Below are 21,709 nucleotides of genomic sequence, written 5' to 3'. Positions count from 1 at the left end.
AGTAATCCATTTTATATATATATATATATAATTTATTTATTCATTATTTATATGATGAATATTTATATATTTATTTATATATAATATATTTATTATATTATATTATATAAATAAATATATTATATTTATACTGAATATTTATATATATAAAACCATCTATAATAAAGAATAAATTTTTAAATTAGGGATGATGCAAGAGTAATAACAAAATGGAATAATTTTTAATAATCTGCTGTATAAAAGCTGCCAACCTAACTACTCCTGCAGTTGGGAGACATTATTCAGTGAAATAGGGGTTGCCTGAACACGAACACTGTGGTCTTGAGATAGATGATCTAATAATATGAGATGAATTATTAAATGGCTAATGGGCAGGTAGTGTACACAGCATGGAAACACTGGACAGGGGATGATTCATTTCCCGAGCAGCAGGCACTTTAAAAACCTAACAAATGGCTCATGCCTGGAGTTTTCCATTTACTATTTTTGGACAGATGCAGACAGTGGGGCCTGGAACTCTGAAGGTAAAACCACAAATACGAGGGATCAACAATATATAACTATAGTAATTTCATGTGATGCAGGACGGGGGAGGTGACTTCTATCACGATGGTAAATGGCTTTCAGTCCTGCACTTCCAAGCTGAACTAGCCAGTTAGTGGTGTGGCGGAATATTGGTGAAATTATTAAGGCTACTCCTGCTGCACTTGTCACAACCCTTCTGGCTTCACCACTTTATAGCTCTTTGGACATTTCTAGCTACCAGGGTCTGCAGCATTTGCCCGAGGGCGTTCTCAAAAGACACAGACACCTGCTCTGCACATAAGCCAAAGAAAGGCAATGCTGAGGAATCAGTGCCCCTGCTCCAGCAGCCCTCCTTCAGTGTCTGGCAGGGCCAGTCTGAATATCCCAGATCCCTGCCTCTTGGTTATCATAACTGGGTCATGTTCTAGATTTTTTTTTCCATGAATTTTAACTCAGTCATCCCATGTCCAGATTACTTGATAAGAGATTCCCACTCACTCCATGTCTCTCTTCTACCTTCCTTGAAAGCCCCCCTCACTTCCTGTCCCTCCCTCGGCTCCCTTGTTTATTTTCTTTGCACTTTTCAAACAAGCTATTCTCATTCAATTCTTCCTCTGACATCCAGTCTTTGCTGAATCTCATCAAAGACAATGGTGTGAACTAATACATTCTTCCTGAGTTTGACTAACAAGCCTGTTCAATTCTATCAATTCTATAAAAACCATCTATAGCCAAAAAATCAGAACAGAAAATTTTTAATTTATATATATATATATATATATATATATATATATATATATATATATAACATGGGAATAGTGAAAATCTTACTTTTGTTGAGCCAAAAGTGTGGGGGGGGGGGAGTGTAGGGGACATACACCAAACTTGCTGTCCTCTCAGCACCCAGGTTGGTCTGGAGACTTTCCTAAGAGGTAAAGAATTATCTTCCCTTCAATTCACATGTGGCCAGATGCCTCTGAGTGCTTAGAAAAACTTCCAGCTGTTTTACTGAAATAAAGTCAACAGTAAATGATCTTTTTTTTTTTTTTTTAAGCAGGTGTAGTGTATTAGATGTAACCTATTTCTGGCCCCTCTTCACGGAAAATCCCTAATTCTTTAATAGTGAACCCCTTTTCCTGGTCCCATTTCTCCTAGTTGGAAAGCAGCTGATGGGACTCAGATTCAAGTTCCACTAGGTCACATCTACTAGAGACACAAGACACTACTCCTGGGCACCAGGGGCACCAAGACTGAGACGGAGCCATGTGACACCCTCCTGTGGTCACTCCATTGCTACAGTGCCATATTTAACAAGTAGAAGCACAGAATGTCAAGTTAAATTTCAGCACCAGACAAACAATTACCTTTTATGGTCTAAGTATGCCACACAGAATATTTGGGAACATCTACACTAAAAATTATTTATTTGATTCAGCACATGTGTGGTCTGTGTGAAATTCAAATTCAACCCTGTAATTTATCTGGTAATATCAGATAAAAAAAAAATGCCTCATTTAACTTTTAATTCTACATTCATCAAAACTTAGCAAATTATATGTAACAAGAGCAATTTCTTAATTTTTTCGTTTTTATTTTATCATGATAAGAATACCTAACATAAGATCTACTCTTTTAACCAATGTTTAATTGTGAGATACGTATTGAATCCCATAGGCCCAAGGATGTACAGAGATCTCTAGAACTCACTGATAGAATTTCTATGGAGAATCCTTGAGACCACTGAAACCAGTTCTTAGCCCCTCACGGCCACAGGTGTGTCATGCCCAGCTCCGGTCCAAGTGGTCATCAGACCTCACCCAGCCGACAAGCCCAATCTCCAAAGACGAAAGTTTCCATTTAACTGATAGTTACTGCATGGGTTTCAGGCAGCCAGCCTCCCACTAAATCACATCTGCTCCTCGGAGAGTTGTAAATGTTAGCTACACACAAATCAGAGCCCTGTGGGTATACCCTGGAAGGAACATAGCAGAAAGAAGGCGTTTATTACAAAATACGGGTATCAGTGGTATCAATGAAGGTCCCAGCAGGAAGAAGAATTCACTTAATATTTTAAAAGATTTTAATTAAGAGACTACTTAATTAAAATATAGAGGCATGAACAGCTTTAAGGAAGTCTAGGATGCGTATGCATGCAGAGATCACACCAGTGTGGTGCCGTTACTACCTACCCACAGGGCTGAACACACAATACAGAAAATGGTGTCTCTGGAGTTCACTGCAGTTGGGCCATGGAATGGCAGGAGCTCCAATTTTTAGGAAAACCCAGCTGCAGCCAGTTGAACAGTTCCAAGTCAGTGAGGAAGCAGGGGAGGGGTCTCCCCAGGCTCCCTTCACCTCTTCTCAGGTACAGTCCAGGGAGTTGGCCCAACGGAGCACAGGGCAGGACAGAGGAGAGCTGGGGGGCATCCTGACAAAGAATGGGGCACAAGAGAGAAGTCAGAAGCCTGTGGCTGGGAGATGAATCGGTGCTCTAAAGGGAAGCCTGAGGGCCTGAGTTTGGATCTCCGGCAGTCATGTAAAAAGCCAGGCCTGGTGGCACATCCCTGTAATCCTAGCAGTGGAGAAGCAGGAACAGGAGGGTGCCCAGAACTTGCTGGCCAGCCAATCTAGTCAAATCAGTGAGCTCTAGGTACACTGAGTGACCAAGTCTCAAAAAATAAGGTTGAGAGCAGTTGAGGAAGACACTTAAAATGTACACATCTACATGAAGTCATACATAGGGATGCACCACACACCCACAAAGGAAAAAACATCGGTGTGCAGAGCCAACCATGTTAGAACCTCACTTTTATGGTTAAAAAAAAAATGTATACCTGCTTGTTGCCTTATTTCACCTTTTCCATCCACTTATCATGAAAATATTCAAATGTAAGGAAAAGTGAAAGAATTTTAGAGGGAACATGTATATACTCACCACTGTGGTGATATTGTGTTCTCCAAAATATTGTGCTCCCTAATAAACTTACCTGGGGTCAGAGAACAAAACATCCATAATATTAAACATAGAGGTTAGGCAGTGGCAGCACACGCCTTGAATCCTAGCATTCCAGAGGCAGAGATCCATCTGGATCCCTGTGAGTTCAAAGCCACACTGGAAATAGCCAGGCATGGTGACTCAGGCCTTTAATCCCAGGAAGTGAGCCTTTAATCTCAGGAAGTGATGGCAGAAAGCAGAAAGGTATATAAGGCATGAGGACCACGAACTAGAGCTGGTTAAGCTTTTAGGCTTTTGAGTAGCATTTCAGATGAGATTAATTCTGGATGAGGACTCAGAGGCTTCCAGTCTGAGGAAACAAGACCAGCTGAGGGATTGGCGAGGTGAGGTTAGCTGTGGCTGGTTCTGTTTCTCTGATCTTGCAGCGTTCACCCCAATACCTGGCTCCAGGTTTGTTTTTATTAATAAGACCTTCTAAAAATTTGTGCTACACACCACTAGGACTCTACATCAATATTTTACTATCTGTCCAACAGTCTGTCAGGAAACCTAGTGTATTTCAAAGTCAGTTTCAGACATCAACACATTTTCTTCTATCACCAAATCATTTGTGTCGTTCATTCCTAATCTCAACCGTAATGTGACTCATTTTTTAACTCTCCATTACACATGTGTGAGTGTACATCCTCATATATTTCTTGATACACAGATAGATTAAGATGTCCGTTACTTGGTCAATCGATTGGGTGCTTTCAGTCAGGCTGCCCAGAAGCATTCATTTCAGAAGGCTTGTTAGTCCTCAGAAGACAGACAATGAAAAACACCTTTGCAAAAATTCCAGCTTTGGGCCATTTTGCTTTCCAGGGTTGGCAGAATTGATCTTTGGAAGTAAGCCAGGTTCAGCACAATAAAACTGAAGGTGAATGTGGAAAAACTGGGGTACTGTTTCCTCACGACCTTGTGGTCAGACTTCATTATGGTAGACTGACTAGTTTTAGCCCATCTCCAGCAACTTGACCTTTTCCATCATTCCATTCCCTTGAGAGGCTCATTTTCCTCTGGTTTTAAAGGCAGATGGGTATTTTTGCCCTTCCTAACCCACTGTCCTCTGATGTCTAAGGACATGGCTCTGCCTTGGCTTCTTAGCCTCTGAAGAGCATGTGAGGTGAGTCTGAGTCCCACAGGTTATTTCAGACCAGACCTGTCTCCGGGTAGCAACAGAGATGCCGTTCACAGTTTAGACTCAATCAAAGTCTCCTTAAAACTCTGGCACACCAACAGCCCTGCAGCCGGCAGAGGTGGGATTTAAATTACCTGCTGCTGCAGACAGACTCCCCGGGGGCATTCCCTTCTCTAAATCACACTGAAGCGTGGGTTTCCAAATGTCTGCACAGGTTGAGCAACAACGTTAGCACACGGAGGTGACACCTTTTCTGTATTGCACTTGAGGTAGGAAATGAGTTTGGGAGCGGCGAGAGGGACCAAATTAATCACACGATGTGAAAACGCATTTGCCCAGAATGAGGCTGTTGTTTCCCATCTCACAGCTGTCGGTTGAGGGGCCAGCCTCACTCAAGACACTCCATCAGGCGATGGAGGAGAGGCAAACGCAGAGAAATTAGGATGCTTTTCTTGACAAAGTTAGGAATAGGAGATATAACTCAAGTACACCAAAAGCAAAAGACCACCACAGCCAAAATGCCAGGCAGAACGGGAGGCCAGAGGGCCAGCTTCTGCCTAGGGGGTTTTATATGAAAACGCTCAGGCAAGGAACAATTGAGTCATACTTCAAAGGTATTTGCTTGGGCAGAGACGAGGGAGAGATATTTTAAGAGTCAGACCAACATGTGGACAGCATTCAGCACTGGAAAATGAGGAGCGGGTCTCTAACATAACAAGCAATCTAGCTTAGCTGGAGAATAGGCTGTGAACTGAATTCAGCGAGGAGACAGGAAAATAAAGGCCACGTTATCACAAGCCTGGAGTGTCCAGTGTTAGTGTCTAGAAGGCTGAGGGGCACTGAAAACAAAACAAAACATTAAATACAAGAGTTGCAGGACCAGAACTGGATTTAGAAAAAGTTATTTTGACATAATACTGTCAAATCAAATATGAGGAGAGAAAACCAAAACTGAGCCTGGGGTTATATGCCAGTAACCCCAGCACTAAGGAGGAGGGAGAGGGATCAGAAATTCAAGGCCATTCTTAGCTGCATCGTAAGTTTCAGGACAGTCTAGAGACAGCATTTACCATAGACAAAGCACTTTTGGGCCAGAGATTCAAATCGTTAAGAGTGCATGCTATTCTTCCAGAGGACCAGAATTTGGGTCCCAGAATCCGTGTTGGAAAGCTCGCAGCCATCTACAGCTCCAGGGGATCTGACACCTTCTGGTCTCTGCAGACACCTGCACACAAGTGTGCACCCATGTAGATAAATAAAGATGAAATAATTTCTCAAAAGTAAAGAGCATATTTTAAATATATTCTGTTGATAGAATGATGGAAAAGGTAGCTAAGGAACTTCAAGAAACTATTTTAACTTCAAATAGCCCCCTTTTTGATAGTTTACATACGAAAATCTATTGCTACTATAGTGGCCCGATCCTTTCTTCCTGATCTTACACAAAGCCCCAAAGGAACATTGACTATTTTTATTTGACTCTGATTTTGGGTCTTTGTCAAGGACATGAACTTTACAACTAATCTAGACATCAAAATTCATCATTTGAGGGCATATATTCTAAAAATCTGCGATGTGACTTTAAGGCAATGGAATTCTTTCATTTGCATTTTCATGGGCTCCTAAGCTCATTTACATAGTTACGTCAATGTCATCTGAGTCTGAGATTGTGTCAATATGAAACAACTACCATCTCTGCTACTATATAAACTCTATACAGCATAATGAACCTAATTAATGAGCACCAAATGTTTAGGTATTTTATAGGCTTATCTAAATAACCTTATTCTAGGTATTATAAAGTTTAAATTTTAGATGAGAAACATAAAGAATGGAAAAATGAGTTACCCATCTGGAATCAGACAACAGTGGAGGTTGAAGCTGGATTTCAAATGGAATCTCTATAAATTCTCTGTGTTCTGCATATGGGTTGTAACTGGAGCTTATTAATCATTACTTTAGAATAGCCATTAAATAACCTAATGGTTTATTTATTTCATGGCATCAATTAGAAACCCTCAGAACATCAGAGAAAGCCCTGGCACTTGAATGATAAGATGTAACATATTCAACCTTGGTAGACTCAACCATTTCTAACTATCAAAGAAGGTGGCTGAATATTTGAGGGATGAGAAACTTCAAAGCTAGGTAGTTATCTGGGTGGTCTCTGAGACACCAAAATTTCTCCTATCAGAGACAGCCAGAGGATTCAGGAGCTGTCTTCTGCACACCAGCTACCTGAAAACATAACAGAGTGTCCATGGCATGCACACAGCCTCTTCAAAGAAGACTGGATGAAGAGGAAATCTCACTGGTGAGATCTCTCCAGGGGCAATGTAAAGGAGAGCTATTCCAAGGTCAGACCAATATGAGGATAACATTCAACACTAGGAAAGCAAATAAGTCTATGAAATAGCAAGCCATCCAACAGAGTGAGACTCAAGTCTGCTGCCAAGAGTTTCACTGTTACTTTGTCTGTCGGGTACAGATCCACCTCTGGGCTGACCAGAAGCAATAGGGCTAGACCGTTGGCCAGCCTAGGTTCATGTCTTGGCTATGACATCTCCCTACTTCTAAGTCATCTGCCCTGATGGGATGAAGATGGCAAAGCCATAAGGAAATCATCTTTATGGGTGTGCTCAGGAAAGTCATTCAAACAAACCTGTGAATTTATGCTCACTAGGGTCTAGCCACACTGTCTTCATCCTTGTCAGAACAGGGTGATTGTCATATTTTAAGAAGCATCTTACTGAATAAATTGTCCACCCTCAAGAATTCTTTTTGTGATGGAACACAAATAGAGGAGCTTCTAGGAAAGTGGTGGATGGAGCGGCTAAAATTTTAGTCTGTATACTTTAGTACCATTCATTTGTTTATTTATTTTATTATTTTATTCACTTTTTTATTTTAGTTTATACATTTGAGTACCATTTGTTTGTTTATTTTATTTATCTTTTACTTATGTGTATACATGTGCATAAATGAATGTGTGCATGTGTGTGGGTGCCAGAGATGGACTCCAGGAACCTCAGGTTCACCAATTAGGCTACACTAGCTGGCCAGCAAGTCCCACAGAGGCTCCTGTCTTTATCTCTCCAGTGCTGGAATTGGAAGTGCATGCCACCACATGCAGATTTTTAAACATGGGTTCTTGGTAATTCCTCATGCTTTTGTGGCAAGAACTTTACCCTCTGTGGTGGTTTGGAAGAAAATGGTTCCCAAAGGGAGCAGCACTATTATGAGATGTGGTTGTATTGGAGTAGGTGTGGCATTGATGGAAGAAGTGTGTGACTATGAGGCTGGCTTTGAGGTCTCATTTATGCTCAAGCGATGGCCTGTGACATGGCTCACTTATTGTTGCCTGCAGATCAGAATGTAGGACTCTCAGCTCCTTCTTAGGTACCATGTCTGTCGGCACGCTGCCATGTCCTGTCATGATGACAAGGGTCTAAACCTCTGAAACTGTGAGCCACCCCAATTAAATGTTTTCCTTTTAAAAAAAATGTCTTTCTGTACACTGTGAATATTTGTTGCTGTGACTGGTTAATAAAGAAGCTATTTTGGCCTATGGATATAGACAGGCGGGAAATCCGAGAGATACAGGAAGAAGAAAGGCAGAGTCGGGGAGATGCTGTGAGCTGCTAGGGAAACAAGAAGTAATAGAAACACAGGTAAAGCCATGAGATACATGGTGATATAGAGATAAATAGACCAAACAGTTGTAATTAATATTAAGCCTCTGAGTGATTATTTTATAAAAAAACAGTTGCTACCCAGATGGGAATAGGCAGTACTGAGAAACTTCAGTCTACAATTGTGGTCATGGTGTCTCTTCACAGCAAAAGAAAGCCTAAGACACCCTCTGAAGTATCTCTCCAGCCCCAGAAATCCATGCTCTAATTCAGTTTTTCTCAATCCATGAGTCGTGATCTCCAAAGACCATCAGAAAACACAGATATTTACAATACGATTCATACCAGTAACAAAATTATAGATATGAAGTAGCAACGAAAATCGTTTTATGATTGGGAGTGACTACAACCTGAGGAACTGTATTAAATAGTCACAGAATTAGGAAGGCTGAGAACCAGCACACTAATCAGAGGTTACTACTGTAAAGGGATTACTATTACTTCTTGTAAAATGTAAGAACATGTAGTAACATACAGCATATATTCACTTAGCTTGAAAAGTTTTGGGATACCAGAGGAAGGTAGTAGGTTTTATGCCACATGATTGATGGGGAGCCCGTAGCATGCCCCTGGAGTCAGGTTTCCTCTGAACCAGCTATGAGGGTGCAAAGGAAGCTAGTTGAACACCTAGATGAACTAAGTATTTCCATTCTGGAAATCAAATCATTGTAGCTTCAGGAACTGTCAGAGTTCAACCACAATGGAGGGGCACTAATATGCCCTGGTTAATGTAGTTCTCTACATATTTTGGGCCTTGTTCCAAACTGATCAAGTCAATTGGATTGTTTGGCTTTTAAGGTCTTTCCTTATATTGCTGTGGCTTCTGACAAATAGGACAGATGGTAACTCCCATAGTTTGGACATGATCGGCCTGCATCTCCCTAGGTAACATGTGTTGAAATTTAATCCCCACTGTGAGAAGAGGGTGGACATTTAATCTGAGTACAGTGCTTAGAACTGGGGCCTTTGGGAGGTGATTAGGATTAGATAAGGCTGATGGAGTAGAGCATTTATACCTAGGTACTGTGCCTTTATAAAAAGAGAGACAAGGATACATACACAGACTCTCCCTTCTTTATGCCCCGGGTCCTCTTGGCACCACCTCAGGATTCTTACCAGCAAAGTTATCACCAGGTGCAGCCTATGATCTCAGATCAGGACCACAAGTCCAAATGAACCTCTTTCTTCGCAAGTACCCATCCTTGGCTACTCTTTTCTTCGTAAGTACCCGTCCTTGGCTACTCTTTTCTTTGTAAGTATCTATCCTCGGCTACTCTTCTCTTCATAAGTACCCATCCTCGGCTACTCTTTTCTTCATAAATATCTGTCCTCGGCTACTCTTTTCTTCATAAGTGCCCATCCTTGGCTACTCTTCTCTTCATTCACTCTGATATAGTAACAACACATGGCCTTAAACAGTAAGCACCTGCTTTTCAAGCAAGGTTGTACACTACAATGAAAGTACACTCCAGGTCAAATTCATCCAGGGGTAAAAAGACACAAAAACTGTAGATGACCTGTTTCTAAACATTTAGTAACACCTCTTCTTGGTCCTTTAAGAAACTTCAAAATAGTGCATCAGAGACAACTACTGTCCCAGGTTCAGGTTCTTCCAATGTATACACCTAAAATGCATTTCCTGGGCCCCTTGCAGTTCAGTTGGGGCTATGTGACTGTGGTCTGTTCTGACACATAAAACCTCTCCCACAAACCTTCATGCTCTTCACTTCCCTCCTTGGAGGTCTGTCTTGAAGAGGTCTGCCTTACAAGAAAGAACGATAAGATCTCGGGTCACCACACACAAGAGAGTTGTCCAGAAGGAACAGCCAACCAGTAAAACACACATTGGACTTTGAATAAGTGGAAAATGAACCAAACTTTAGAGCTGTTCCTCCAGCGGTTGATGTTAATTGGCCTGATGAATACAAGCACCTACTTGCTTGTGCTGCAACAGACACATCACTATTCTAACAATAGGACACACTAACCTAGAGCGGACAAATGAGTTTGCTGTCACACGAAGAAAACACTGAACTGGACTTGCTGGATTAAATCAGAGGGACACGTACAAACTTCTTAGCCAGTCATATATCTCACTAACGAAAACACATCTAACACGGATTCACAAACCCTTCCGTGTGAATTTGGGTTTGTTGTTGTGATGTTTGGTTTTGTCTGTTTGTTTGCTTGGTTTTCCACGGTGGCCTGGAATTTACAAGCCTCCTGCTTTCACCTCCCAAGTCCTAGGACACAGGCATGCACCACCACACACACAGTTTCTTGCGTGAATTTACTTCTGCAGCTCTCTTTGAGAGTGGACTTCATATTAAAATTGCTCAAATGCTAACTCACAAGCCCAGGGGCATTGATGCCTGCCTAAGGCAGAGGCAATGTTCCACATTTAACCATGCTATGACACTGTCACCAAGAGGTGAGAACAGATGTAAACTCGTATCCCTGAGTGCTGCCTTCCCACCTGGGTTATGGCGAGCATTCTCTAAACTCCCTTAGGGTAGAGAGTCAAGCAATTCATACCGCCACTGTTTACATGGAAGTATTTAAAAGATAAATCACAGACATGAAACAGCCTCCTAATTCACAACCACCGGCCATCTTATTTATTTCTCTGCTCACTCCAAGAATTACGAGCAAAGGATCATGGGACCTACTCCTAAGTGTAAGATTAGATCAATAAAATTAGCCATCTGTCCAAGGAAGGCTTTAAATGCAGGTTATATTTAAGTATTATGTTGCCAACTGCCCAGATGTTACAGAAAAGTGCCTGCTGATACGACTCCTTTTGCACAGTGTAAACTGTTAAAAGGCTAATATAAACTTATTGCACCAGGAAAAATAAATAGCATTAACGTTGTATTAAAACTAATTCAGGATTTTGGGGGTGCCCTGTCAGCAAACGCGAGTGTTAAAATTGAAATTGCTCAGTATTTGCCGAGTCAGATAAGAAACACATTTCAAGTGTCATTAGGGGAGTGAGAAGGGAGAGTTAGAAATAAAACCAGAGGAGAGCAGAGCTATGGGAAGGGCCAGGCTGGCCAGGCCTGGCTGAAGTACCAGTGGTTCCTGCAACTGCTCTTAGCTGAAGCAGGCAAATTTCCTTTAGACAAATTGATTTGGAACGAGAGGGGTTTGGACTTTTTTCCAGGTTCAGGAATATTTGCATACGTATAATGATACTTGCTGGGGATGAGATCCAAGTCAAACCACAAAACATTTATGTTTTACGACTGTTTTATACGCAGAGCATAAAGGTAATTTATGGAATATTCTAAATAATTTTGTGCAGGGAACTAAATTTTACATATCCAGTCATCAGTGGGTTTTTCCATTTGAGGCGCTATGTGAGTACCTAAGAAGGTTTGGATTTGGGGTTTCAGAGTTTGGATATGGATGTTCAGCGTGGCATATCTTACCCTGCCTGACACAGTACTTCAGCTCTTCCAAGGCACTGGCCTGCTTTACTTATTTTGATTTTTCAAAGTAAGGTAGCTGTGAGGTTACCTGGGGGAAGTGAGGACTTCTCATAGTCAAGGAAATGGAAAAAAATCATTACAGGAAGTTCACGGGCCTGGGCTACCTGTCTGGGTCACCGCTAAGCAGTGCTTAAGACCTGCGCCATCTCTTAGTGCCTGACTTCATTCAGACTTGTGCTGACTCCTGCCACAGATCAAACACGAGAATATTCTTTCAGAAACAGCTTCCCTTCCTTTATTCTGTAGAACTTCACCCGAAATTGTTACCAGGTAAAATCCAAGCATCGCCCAAGGGTTATACTGTTTTACAGAGGTCGTTCATTTGAAGGAAACACATGCTCTTGGCAGCCTAATTTTCCAAACATAAAATCAAGGTATGAGGCTGAACAATTTTTTAAATTATTTATAAAAACATCTGAAATGTTTATAAGTCACTACAGATTAAATCACATGCAATGATACATTAACATGTATAGAAAAGGATAAAAAAGAAATGATAACATAATGCTCGAGTTTATTGGGATACCTGTAAATACATATGCATATACAATCTTTCAAGTTTTTTCCATCTAATCCAGTTTAAAAGTTTCTTCAGTTTTGCCTGTAATCATCAGTCAGTCCTATCTAATGCTTTGGTACACGCACTGCCTCATTAATCCTCTGAGCAAGCCTAGAAGGTAGGTACTTTCCTTAACATTATTATGTACTCATTTATTAATTGCAGATAAAGGAAACTAGGGAACGGTTGCATAGCTTACATAATTTTCCAAATGTCACCAAATAACCAACAAGAAAGCTGAGCTTGGCCCCAAATTTGCTGAAATATTGAAGTGTGTACAGGCCCGCTCAGCCAGGAGCCACCCATGCAAGCTAAATGAACCAGCCTCACAGGGGTAAGAGAAGAATGGAGGGTGAGGATTAGCTATGTGGAATGAGGTGTGGCTGTTAGTCTTTCCGCAGGGTTTCTACACACACAGTTATCCCTCAGTGGACAAGTAGGGAAAGAGGGTGTGGATGGCTGGGCTCCAGAAAGCTGTCATTCATGCACCTTAAGTCCACAAGTCACTCAGGAGCCTGAAGCGGGAGGATTACCTCTTTAGAGTTAACCTGGGCTGTCTATCAAGGTAGACCCCGTCTCTAAAACATAACATTAACAACAGCAACCAGAGAAGAAAGGAGAGAGCAAATCCCCCAGCTAACCTCCAGAAATCCCACGGAGTCTATACACAGTTGCGTAATTTAATGTATACCTGCCCAAATGCTGCTGCTAGCTGGCACAGTTTCATGTGGAAGAGATAAACAGATAACTGTGGTGTAGCAGGGGCAGGGGTATGAAGAAGCGGAGGCAGAGGAGGAGCCCAAATTCTCCACGTGTAGACTGTGAGTCACTTGTGATCAACTCTCCTGAAGTTCTTGCTTCAAAGACGGATGCCTGGGATGTTCTCTAAAAATTCTTACTGCATGGTTGCGGACTTCTATAGGCTCCCACCTAAGGCCTGAGACGGGCCGGCTCTGGAAGTACGCCCTCTGCTGGCCGTGTTTGTAATTTTTGCACCTGGGACTCCCCTCTTCAATCAACAGTTCAGCATGGAGACTGTATCTGCTGGTTTATGTCAGGAGATAGAAGCCACACTTTGGGTCCTTCTTCAAAATGGAGGTCCACAAGCAGTGGGCTCAAAAACAGGTTTGAGGTTCCCTACAATTTTCACCTTAGGCTCTGCTATCTATATTTCCTTTCTTTTCCTGTCAGAATCTATAGGCAATTCCCAGTACGCGCAGCCTGACATACAGGGGTCCTTAAGAGGCAGGGGCTTAGCCAGTTCAAGCACTCAGCTTCCATCAAGATGCCATGAGGCCAGGTGTGGTGGTACACACCCAGAGTCACAGAAATTGGGAGCTGGAGGAAGCCTGAGTTACGTGAGTCCTGTTTTCACTTAATTAACAAAACAAACAAAAATATATCTTTCATCCATTTATCTGGAAAATAGTATAAACCTACTTATCCCACTGAGTGAGACATGGGAATACAAGACATTCACAGGACAAACCATGTGGATGCTAAGGTCCACTATAACCCTCAGACACATGGGACTATGGCTTCATAAATCCAGCTTGGAATCGCTGGATACTTTCAGGCCACATTAACACACTGGGGATGAGAGAACAGAAGAAAATCTATAGACTACTACTCCCTAAGGAATTCTAAGGTTATTAAACTCTTAGCTCTTAGATAGATAGATATAGATATATCTTCAATTGGTTTCTTTCTGGCCAAATCAGTCACTCCAGGGAAAGTACTGCCTTGCGTTAAACCACATCTACACATCTACCTTGACCTTGACTCTTTCCTTTGCTTTGATCATCACAGTCATGGAGGGAGGGAGAGAAAGACAGACAAAAGCAAATAGAAACAAGTGTAGTTATTAGAGATGACAGATCAATCTGTGGAAAAGGAGGCGAACATGGTGACGAGTCAGAGGTTCTTCTGCCATGATTCCTGAAGTTCATGGAGCATTACTAGCTAGGAACTACTAGATTTTACACATGCATGAGAGCACACATATGTATGCATATGATATATCCCTATATATTACTATCTATCAATCTATTGTCCATCTACCCATACACACAGAGGGGGATTTGTATGCTCAGTCGTTTTCCCCCAAGAACCAATGCAACTTCACTGTGATGAAATAGAGTTGGCTAGTAAAAGGAAATTGGAGGTGGGGGCATCCAGAAGAGACGAGGCCTCCAAATCACATACTTTGGGAAAGGTCTAGAAGTTTCTAAGTAAAAATATTGCCAGTCTCTTGAGAACTTGGTGAGGGTGGTGTTTGGGAAGTATGCCAGGACAATCCCTGATGCCTTGCCTTTGGTGTTATTCAGCAGTGGCAGAAACCACCCTGAGGGACCTGGATTCTTCACCCACCAAAGAGGTACTTGCCTGAGAGCTAACTCTCCTCCTCCAGGATTTTTGTTTTCTCTTTATTAATTTCCCTAGATCTTCATTTTAATCTAATTATATGGATGGAGAAGTACCGAAGAAAGCGGAAAATGCCAGCTCCTCCAGGAAAATTTTGAGCCCTGAACCCCGGCTTTACCTTCTCCCACTGGCCTTGGGACCTCAGGCAAAAAGGACACAGGTCAGCAAGGAAAGCAGGACCCATGTGCTCTCTCTTTCCTGCATACTTTGGCCAGATTTAATAACGCCATGCATTTTGTATCAATAAAGAACAACTTCACACCCTAGGATTGGGAGTATGGCCTCTATCTAATCCATAAATCTTCAAGCCCCAGTATACCTATCCTGACTCTTGGCACCAGGCAACAGACATGATGTCCATGGCAGAGGCATCCCTAAGAGCCACATTGTCAGATCCTGCAGAGAGATAGCAGACTCACCCTGATCTGCTGCAAGAGGATGTGAGCAGGCCTGAATGGCACCAGCTTCTGTGAGCAGGCATAGCAATCTGTTAAGCCATAACCCACCGCCACTGTGACCACCAGGCATAGAACCTGTATAATCAAGGCCGTACAGCACATCCACAAATCAGAAAAGAAACCTTGATTTAAACATCACACCTCATGGCCTGGCATGGTGGCACACACTTTAATCCCAGCACTCAGAAGGAAGAGGCAGACAGATCTTTATGAGTTACAGGCCAGCCTGGTCTACTGAGTTCCAGTACAGCCAGGGCTATGTAGAGAGAGACCCATCTAGAAAAATAAAAAATAAATAAAAATAAAAAATAAATAAATAAATAAATAAAAATCGCACTTCATGGAAAAAGGTAGTTCAAAATAACTTGTAGAACTAAAGGAAGCTTAAAATCTTCTAGATAAGGAAGAACACTTTCATAATCATGGATTAAGTTGTCCTAAAAGGAATAATCATAACAAAGAGATGAGTCGGACCCGTCCAAATTCAAGTTTTCTTCTTTTTTGAAAGATATCATTAAGAAAACAAAAAGAAAGGGCTGAAGAGACAGTTTAGTCAGTAAAGTGTTTGCCTCGCAAGCCTGAGGATCCTAATTCAAACTCTAGAATCCATCTAAAACCTCTGGGCATGGTGATATGTACTTGTAATCTCAATGCTGTGGAGAAAGAGACAGGGGTATCCTTGAGTTTCCCTGGCCAGCAAGTCCAGCCTAATTGGTTAGCTCCAGGCCAACGTGAGGCCCTTTGTCAAAAGAGGTAGATAGGGTTTAGAAGAATGAGATTCCAGGTTGTCCTCTGGCCTCTACATGCATACCCACCCACACACTCCTGGGCACACACACATGCATAAAAACCAGCAAATTGTACCTGGGAAGCTGGTGCTTTCGAAACAAATGTCTGGACTGCATAAAAGACTGCACTCAAAATGTACAAAGAATGCTTTAAAAAATCCAGTAACAAAACAAATACCACAATTTTTTTCCAGAAAAAGTCAAAAGATGCAAAGACATTTGAGAGGCAAATGATTCATGACAAATGTTCAATATCGTTAGTCATAAAGGAAACAAAAATTAAAATATAACGAGATATATCATTGTTCATCTATTAGAATACCTGAAACAAGTCCAGGTAGTGGTGGCACACGCCTTTAATCCCCACACTCGGGAGGCAGAGCCAGGCAGATCTCTGTGAGTTCAAGGCCAGCCTGGTCTACAGAGTAAGAGCCAGGACAGGCACCAAAACTACACAGAGAAACTTGTCTGGAAAAAACCAACCCCCCCCCCCCCCCCCCAAAAAAAAAGAATACCTGAAACAAAACAAAAACAGAGACACGGCAAAGAAGCAATTGTGCATTGATTGTTAGCTTCAATTTTCAATTTGACACAGCTAGAATGACCTGGGAAGAAAGTATTAGCAAGGGATTGTCAACATTGAATTGGCCTGTGGGAATTATCTTAAATGGGTTGATGTAGGAAAGCCAGCCCACTGTGGGCGGCATCATTCTCTAGTCAGAGGGATCATGACCGTCTAAGAGCAGAGAAATCACTGAGCACAAGCAAGCAAGCGAGCAAGCGAGCACTCGTGTATTTATTTCTCTTTGCTCTTGACTACACATGACACAATTGGCTGCTTCAAATTCCTGTCACTTCCCGTAATGGACAACAACTTGTAATTTTGGGCTAAACCCTTCCTCCCTAATTTTCTTTTTGTCAGGTTTGGTTTGGGGTTTTTTTTTTCCCCCTCATAGCTATAGAAACAAAACTAGAACAGGTACCAATGCTGTAGGGAATCCAGGATGAGTGGAATTTCCATACATTGCTCCTAGGAATGTGAAACAGCAAAATCACTCTGAAAAACAATCTAGTGTTTTCTGGGAGCAGGGATCTCATTCAGCTCCTTACGAAGAGAAATAAGAGTATCCACCCAGAGACACATATAAGGCTGCATACAGGAGCCTCATTCACCAGAGCCTGAAGCTGAAAACACTAAAAAAGTCATTCCCTAGTGAACAGTTAAGTGTGGTCATCTAAAACTGTACAGAAGACTACTACTAACCACTAACAGAGAACAACCATGATAAGTACACTGTAAGGGATTGATCTTAAAAGTTGTGCTGGATATGAGAAAGCCTACACAAAGCATGATGTTCTGGAAGAATTGAAACTATAGGACAGAAATCAGATCATCAGTTGCCAGGACTGTAAAGGGGTAGGTCTTTTACTAAGGAACACAGATTATGGGCTGAGGGATAGCTCAGCTGTTAAAGGCTAGGCTCACAACCAAAATATAAGGAACACAGATTATATTCTTGAGCAAAGAAAATATTTCATATATTTCAAAACCAAGGCCTGCAGGAGGGGAGCTAGTTTCATAGGCAGGTGCTCCTTGGTGATGAGGGAGAATACAGACCCTTAGGTGGTTATTGCTGGCTGAGGTTGAATGGTGGAGGGTTTCATTACTGAATATGTTTGTTAGAACTTATCACTACTTCCTGAAAGGAAGAATTTTCTAAATGTCTTCATCTCAATGGAGCTACCTAGAAATGATCTTCATAATGAAGGCCAGCATTACAGTCTGCTGTGGATCTGGGTGGTTTCTTCCCTGCTTGTCCCACAGTTGTGTGACCTCCCTGCCCCTCCCCCAAATTCCTGCTGAGAAGACAGAAGCAGAGGCTACAGTCTCAGTGTTGGGGGTCTTCACACTAACTCAGTTCACTTTTGGTGTCAACTCGGACAAATCACTCAGTCCCTCTCAGCCCCATTGCCAAATGAGGAGTTTTCACTTGCTTCCAATTTGTAGCAGAACAGGAGTGAAGCCTTTCCAGCACATTGTGCTTACACACCTTGGAGGCCTGTGGGGTGGTGTGTTAAGGTGGTATAGACATAGGGCCCTCCACCTTCTCACTGTCCTAACCCCAAGGGGCTCCAGTGACCTTCTGGCCCCACATTATTAATACCCAGAGTCTAAACAAAAGAAAGCAAGCAGCAGCTCATTAGCTCATTCCTCTGTAAGGCTATGTACATGCTTTACATGTGAGGCAGGGGGATAGTATCTTCCTGTACCACATCAGTAGTCTAGGTACTATTTTACTCGAGGGCCATGTCATCATGTTCCATAGGTCACACAGGTTCTCCCACACAGAACAGCAAGGCCAGGCCCTCCACCTAGGTTGAAGGGCCCTGTCCTGGAGAACTCAGCCTTGAAAACACCCAAGGCTACATACATAGTTCTACAAACAAGACAGCCGAGGACTGAGATGTGGTGCCAATACCGGAGCCTAAATTCCCATTCCACCACTTCGCCTCTGTGTGGCCTCCGGTAAGAGAGATATTGAGTTCTCTCTAAGCCACTGTTTCCCCTCAGCGAAACAAAGCCACAAGGCTGCTGGCTTGGTTACAGAAATCACTTCTCAGAACAGTGTAACAAGCACTTAATTAGTGTCACTTATTATTATTTAATTTGACTTCCTTGGAGTACTGCTGTGGCAGCTCCTGTGAGTCTTGGCATCTGTGGAGCTTTCTTTCCTAATGCTCAATGCCAGAAGGTGCTGCACCTTGGGGTGAGGGGGCAAGGTGTTCTTTTCTACTTATCTCTTCTAAAAGAAGGGAGGCAGCCTTCGGGTTAATTAGAATCCAAGACTTCTTAACTAAACTGTACTTATCAAAAGAGTAAAGAGGAATAGATAAACAAAACAGACCGCTTTGGAATGCCTGCATGATGGCCACACCACCATCCAAGCGCTGCACACAAGCCAATTTCTATGGAGGGAAACAAGGTACAAAGTCACTCCCATATGGATCGGAGCAGGATTTGCTGGTATCTGGGGGAGATTACAAATGAGCTCTCTTGCTGTTCACATCTGAGCCGACTGGGGCACATTCAGTTTTTAATCTGGACCAATTTTACGGATCAAAAACTAGTCTTTCCATGGGATGTAAATGAGCCTACAAGGAAAATTCCCCTGAAGTTTTATGAAGTAGCTGTCATTTTTCACCCAAGCAGCTTTTCAACCTGAAAGCCATTGTCTGGATAAAATTATGAAGTAATTAAAAAAAAAAAAAAGCTTCTTCTAGGCTAGAGTTAGTCTAAATATCCCTTCTACCTTGGTGGGGCCAAGAACATTTAAAAGGAAGTTTTTCAAAATCACCCCCATCCATACTTCAAGGAAAGCAAAGAAGCCAACATGATACATTGGTGACATGAATATCTGAGTGAACCAGGCAGAAAAACATATTTTGGAGAGGAATGATAAAATTTAGGAAATAAAGGGGCAAATGGGGCACAACGTGTGCAATTGTATACAGTGGGCCTTTGTGCAATAATTTTTACACCCTACTTAAACGGCTTGAAGTTTACCCTTAGGGGTCCTTGCATATGTCAGTCAGGCTAAGAGCCATGGATGTAGGCATGAGCTAGTCAAACACGCAGCTAGGTGGTTTCGTGTGCAGAAAACCTGCAGAATGCGAGTGAGCATGGTGTAGTTTTCTGAAGGAAAGAAGTTCAAAGGAGCCTCATATTGAAATGCTGGGAGGTGTATGAAGATTCGAGAAGACAGTTTAATGTGAAACTACCTTGGCTGGCTGCTCTTGCCTCCCAAATGAACTGGACAGTGTGCAGAGAGGTTTGTTCCCAGTCCCAGTGTGGTGTGGACACTGAGAATGTTCCTAAATTTCAAGTCAGGTAAGGGGATACAGGTGACCACAGACGCAGCCTGAAGACTGAGATATCTCCTAGGATAAAAGGCAACAGTCCTACGACTTCCTATAGATATATTTAAGCAGCTCAGTGGGAGACTGCCAAGATTATTTTCTTTGCACTCCGATAATTTTTCCTGGTTTGCCTCTTTCTTGTAGAAACATTGTGAAGGGGGACTCCACTTTCTGTGAGGTTTTGCAGGCTGGATCCAGATAGTTAGATTGTTTTCCATTGTTCAGAAGACATAATTAATCCCATAAGACAACCCCACTTGCAAAGTAAGCTAAGAAAAAGCAGATTTTTTTTTCACAATTCTAAATATGGTCCTGGCCAACAAAGACTAAAAATCGTTATTCGGAAGCAATGTTTGGAACTTTATTGTTTAGAATGTTCTACTTTCCCTCGTGACACAAACCAAATCAATGTAGATTTAAAAAACATACTTTTTACCTAGAGGAAATGCTAGTTTTTTGTGGCTTCACATTCTCTCCAATGCTTTGTATTTGCTAGCCTATAGCTCATACATCTTTGTTTGAACAGCAGAGCCAGCAGGAGTTCTAAACAAGATCAGGTTAAACCACTGAGGGCTCCTTTCTGCACAAATGGCCCAGGGTGCAAGAGTATCCCTAAAACAGAAAGCAAGCGCAGGTCCTACCCAGTGCTTGGACAGGACCGGAGCCAGGAAGGGGAGCTCCAGGCAAACTTCAGACACTCAAACAGGAAATGGCTGGGCTTAGCAGTATAAACCAATAAGATGTTCAAAGAAGCAGGAGGAGCTGTTGAAGTCCTCTGCGCTCTCTCAGCCCTCAGTAACCGAGACAGGGCGATCGCTGCCCCCAACTTTTAGCAGTCTGTGGTCCCATACAGAGCCACCACCGCTGCTAGCTCCGGAAAACAGATTGGTTTGTTTCTTTTTTAAAACCATCTCCCTGGAACCGCCTGAGCTAGGAGAGGGCGAGGCTCACCTTCGGCTGAGCACTGAACACAGCCTACGCGGGCTGAGCCCACGCCGGTCAGCCGTGAGAGCAGTGTGGAGCTGTCTGCTCTTGTACCCACCAAAGGCCAGGACCGGGGTGCTCGGGCACCATGCTCGGAGCGCACTGAGAGCTTTACCTGATTTTTCGCAGAGCGGCTCGGAGTGACACGGCGTTGAGTGGGAGGCTGCAGGCAGGAGCAAGAAACGGAGCAAGAAGGTTGGGGTTAAATCCATCTCACCGACGACGGTGTCTGCAAAGTTTCACCAAGTCCGGGCGCGCGGGAAAGGCGTCTCCTGGGGGACGTGGGACGCCAGTGGCGCGCGGATGAGAAGGCGGGGAGCCCAGGGAGCTGAATCAGGAGCCCCTCGGGAGTCCGAGGAGGCAAGGCAGCAGCTGGGAGCCTGGCGTGCTGGAGTGAAGCGGGCTCTCTCGGCTGCAGGGCTTTTCGGGGCTGGGGAGTGGACGCTGGAGGCCGAGGGGAGGGACGCACTGGCCCGCCGGAGGGAGGGCGGCTCGACCCGCCAGAGATGGAATTACAATCTAGTGGAAGAGCGAGGGGCAGGGTCTGAATCAATTCACTCCTCGCCCACCTCCGGAGCAGACAGCCCCCAGCTCAGCCCTTCCCCGTGGGTGACCTAGATTGGGGGCCTGGGTGGGACCGACTTCGACACTCCGCGGGAGTTCGTTGACTCAGACTGAGGGCTCAGGGTCCTCGGCTGGTCCTGACCCTGAACTCTTGGGGTGCCTCGGTTCCG

The 21,709-nt window shown here is 43.1% G+C and overlaps 1 protein-coding gene across 2 annotated transcripts in view; it reads right to left on the bottom strand.

Moving 5' to 3' along the window:
• Positions 1–21,489, bottom strand: part of Egflam (EGF like, fibronectin type III and laminin G domains) — a 181,296-nt gene extending 159,807 nt beyond the window's left edge. For both annotated transcript variants that reach the window (XM_037209404.1, XM_037209405.1), the window contains exon 1: positions 21,091–21,489. In XM_037209404.1, coding sequence (XP_037065299.1) covers positions 21,091–21,187 — 97 coding nt within the window. In that variant the 5' untranslated portion in view covers positions 21,188–21,489. The remainder of the gene's footprint in view (positions 1–21,090) is intronic.
• Positions 21,490–21,709: the final 220 nt, after the last annotated feature.

Source organism: Peromyscus leucopus, chromosome 11, assembly GCF_004664715.2.
Source record: "Peromyscus leucopus breed LL Stock chromosome 11, UCI_PerLeu_2.1, whole genome shotgun sequence".
Taxonomy (NCBI): domain Eukaryota; kingdom Metazoa; phylum Chordata; class Mammalia; order Rodentia; family Cricetidae; genus Peromyscus; species Peromyscus leucopus.
Note: the sequence above shows the minus strand (reverse complement) of the source record. Positions and strands in the feature narration are given on the sequence as shown.